Raw genomic sequence first — 3,949 nt, forward strand, 5'->3', positions numbered from 1 at the left:
ACATGTTCGGTAGCTTTGTCCCTAAATTATTGACCCAAAATTCTCGACCTTGTTGATATGTTCCACTTTAGGGATGTAAAATCACTACCAGCACCAGGTCAGAGTTCTCTTACTTTTGGTTTGTCTTGCTGCTACATATATTAATCCTTGGCATTACTTCTTTGATTATCTTTGCTTGGTTCATAGAGTAAGGGCTTTCATGTCTTTCATTACATGGTTTTGGAATTTCGGTCGGTAATTTGGTAGGAGTCCTTTTTAGCAAACATAATGCAGCGGTGAAAACATTTTGTTTTCGGTATGAGGGGACCAGTCATCTGTATTTTTTGCTACACTGCTGCTATCAACATTCGTTGAAAGACGAATTTTTGGATTTGGATACGATCAGATTCTATTATTGTAGACCGGATTGACCATGTTAAGAGATCACGAGACAATTGATACAACACTAAACGCTTATTTATCACTACAAAAAAGACATACATTGACAATGGGCACCCAAATAAATGCAAGTACTAAGTACTGTAGTTTTTTTCAATGTTTGTTCCTTATTTTGCAATTGAGCTTCCTGTAGAGATGCGAAAACAATAATCTACAGGCTTCGAGGTTGGAAAATATTTTCACCAATTGTGAAAGAAACAAGAGGGTACTAACATGAAAAGTGATTCCAACTATCAGTCCCAAGGTTTTGGCAAATTGCTGATGGGGCAGGACAGCCATAATCCCGTGTGTGAATGCTGTTGCAGTACACTGCAGAGCAATATATGTAAGAGCACCAGCACCTGTTAAATAGTAAATATACACCGACTCATTGCCGTTAACAGCTCCCCCAAATAAAAGGCAAGCTGCATTTATTGAGCAAGTCATCGCAATGGTGTCTGAGATTATGAACCACTTGAAATGTTCATTTGACTGCAGAAGAGCCACTCCTTGGTGTGGACCGACATCATTGTTATAGCCTCCGGGCATTGTGAATGCAGCTGTAAATGTTATAGTTGTAATAAGTGTTGCAACCACCAAAAGGGTCTGGCCCATTTCCCTGTAAGTTTGCACTGCACTGGCTTCTGCCCGTTCTGCTTTTTGGTAAAATTTGATGTTGCCTAACCAAGCATGAGGCTTACGGATTATATTCTGCACGTTAGCAGTTTACAGCAGATGAACTGTTGTAGTTAAGCATTTAGTTCAATCATAAATAAAGGAGATTAGTTATGTTTTTGGTACTTACCATGGGAAATCTAGGACTGCATTCTTTGATTGATCTATCAACATCAGATGCTGTTTGGCCATATTTGTTCTTAGATCTTTGATTTACTCTTCCATCCCACGTCAAGTAGTACAAAATCCATGTTTTTCTCTCTATGGTTGCGAGATGCAAAGGCGTGTTTCCATCAACATCCGGCTGATTTATGAGCCCCTCCAGATCGGGTGTTTCCAGTATATACCTGACAACATTTACTTGCCCACCTTGGATGGCAATATGAAGAGTGTTTCGCCCAAAAGGGTCAACAAGTTCTCCCGAATCTGGGCAATGTTGAATAATTTCCCTAATGACACTGCCACGCCCTTCCCTTGCTGCAACATGAATTGGTGACTGGCCCTCTTTATCCAGAACATACGCTGTAGAAGTATCGATTTCTAGTAATCGTCGAACTGTTTTGTGATCTCCAAGGGATGCTGCATAGTGGAGAGGAGTCCTGCCTTGGTGATCAGTTTCTTTGACAAGTTGCTGTTTGAACCTTAGGAGTACTTCCACGATATCTACAATAACGAAATTAAGTTTTTATAAGAAAATACTGAACTTGAGCAACTAAAATAAAAGAGGAATTATGCTAGTACCGACTGTTTGATGATGAATAATTAAACCGTTAAGTGCAAAGCGAAGCTAAAACATAAAGGGAGCCAAAGTATGACGTACCAAAATGCTTCTCAATTACAGCAGCATGCAAAGCCGTTTCGCCTTCTGGTCCGCCATGAGCTGATGATGGAGTTGATCTTAAAATTTGATTCACGATCTCTACCACGTCCCCTCTTGCAGCCAGGTACAAGGGAGATTCGCCGTTGTCATTTTCAAAACAGGCCAATTTGGGATCAACTTTGAGCAAGAACTCAACAATTTTTACATGACCATTCCTTGCAGCTTCGTGCAAGACCGTGTTGTTCCCCTTGTTTCCAATTCTCAGCGTCTCAAACACGCCAATGTTCGTGTTCACGAAATCTTCCTGTGACATTAATTGAATTTCACGAACCAGATAATACACTATAGAGAAGGAACCAACCCTTGCAGCCACATGTAAAGGAGTATCTCCATCCAAATTTGGCCGTGTGAGAAGGGACCTGCATCTGCTATAAATTTCAGTGACAACATTTTTATGTCCGAACTGAACTGCGACATGGAGGGCTGTGTTTCCTCGAGGTGTAAGTTGATACAGCAGGCTCCGATTGTCGTTAAGAAGTTGCTTGAGGATGTAAACATCCCCGGATTTTGCAGATTTGTAGAGCCTTGGATCCATGAAAGTTTATCAGGAATTAGCTTAAGCTAGTAGTGGTAAATAAGTATCACGTAACTATGGTCTAAAGTTCATTGGTTCAACTTCGTTGACGATATATATATGAACTACAGCAGAAGCCTTGCTAGATCTGACCATCACAATCCATTTGGAAAATCAAACTTTCAAAATCATGACCTGCATTAACTTTGTGACGTTAATAGTCAGAATTGCCAACGCGCTTGTGGGAGTCATCAAAGAAAGGAAAACGCCAAAAGAAACCTAAGTTGTACGCTCATCAATCATAGGTTGAGAATGAATTCCACATTAATAGAAGGAGAAACCTTACAAAATGGTTTTACGGTAAAGTCTCGACTTTCTTCATCATAATCACTATTTGATGTAATTGTAGTTTTTGTTTATTTCTTTTGATACAAGCTATATTCTAACTAAATTCATCAAAACTACAGGAATGAGGATTTGAACAGGTGTGCAAAGAAGATAACACACTGTTTTAGTTTACCTGGCTAAATCCATGTATTAATTTAGTTATAAGTTTTATATTTTTTTTTCTCGACATTCATATTAACAACATATATATCAAATAATAATAATCCGATTGAAGATAAATCTATTAAAATAATGGGTTTATTATAGTTTATGTGATCAAGTAATCTTTTTGTGTTCTTACGGTGATTAGGTATTATGATTAGACACATAAGTGTCGTATTTTTTTGTGTGAACATGATTTTGAGAGTCTTTCATGTTCGTTTTTCATGTTGTTCTTGTTTTAAATTCTCTGTGTTTGTTCTGCTTCTATCACATCAGTAGCCAGCTTGCGACTTCCAAGCCTGCTTCTCATTTTCTTCTTCTTTTGAATACCAACAGGATCCTCTTTGGATTCTTTTGGTAATCATCCCAGACATTCGTAAATTGTGTCTGTTTATCATATATCTTACGGTCAGTTTTTATCAGCTAGTGTTTGTATTTAATTTAAAATAAAATATTTAAAATGATTTATGATCGTATAATGTATGAATGAATATGATTTACGGATTCCTAGAATCCTCATAAAGAGGATCAAGTGAGAATCCGGATTCTTTCAAATAAGCAGATCTTTCCCCCTTTAACTGTTATTTTCTCCTTTTTCACTCTGGTTCTTCTCCTATTTCTATTTGACTGCTTCTTCTCCTTCTCCACGATTAGCGTATTCTTGAGTAACCAAAAGCCTAGCAGTTCAAAGGGTGCACTTCACTTCGTGCATATAAGTTATAACATCGAGGAAGTTGATTTTTACATTTTTTGGGATGTGCTATTTACACACCTCCTTTTACTTCTCACATACCCCTGTAAATTTATGTTCGTTGATCTTCTTCAATTCATTCGATCTGACGCCCGAAAACTAAAAAAATGTGGGAGAAGTAAAAAATGGTGTGTGGATATCACACCGCTTTTTTAGCCGTTTT

At 38.0% G+C, this 3,949-nt stretch overlaps 1 protein-coding gene across 2 annotated transcripts; it reads right to left on the minus strand.

Annotated features, from left to right (window-relative positions):
• Positions 1–438: 438 nt before the first annotated feature.
• On the minus strand, positions 439–2,627 carry LOC137743638 (protein ACCELERATED CELL DEATH 6-like). Of its 2 annotated transcripts, none has more exons than XM_068483566.1 (3): positions 1,913–2,626; positions 1,223–1,755; positions 439–1,128 (listed from the first exon to the last, which is right to left on the minus strand). In XM_068483566.1, the coding sequence occupies exons 1-3, from the start codon at positions 2,505–2,507 to the stop codon at positions 532–534; spliced, it is 1,725 nt and encodes a 574-aa protein (XP_068339667.1). In that variant the 5' UTR covers positions 2,508–2,626; the 3' UTR covers positions 439–531. The 2 variants fall into 2 exon arrangements, with proteins under 2 accessions (XP_068339667.1, XP_068339668.1); XM_068483567.1 differs by having other exon boundaries at positions 986–1,157; positions 1,913–2,627.
• Positions 2,628–3,949: the final 1,322 nt, after the last annotated feature.

The sequence above is a fragment of the Pyrus communis genome, chromosome 8, assembly GCF_963583255.1.
Source record: "Pyrus communis chromosome 8, drPyrComm1.1, whole genome shotgun sequence".
Classification (NCBI taxonomy): domain Eukaryota; kingdom Viridiplantae; phylum Streptophyta; class Magnoliopsida; order Rosales; family Rosaceae; genus Pyrus; species Pyrus communis.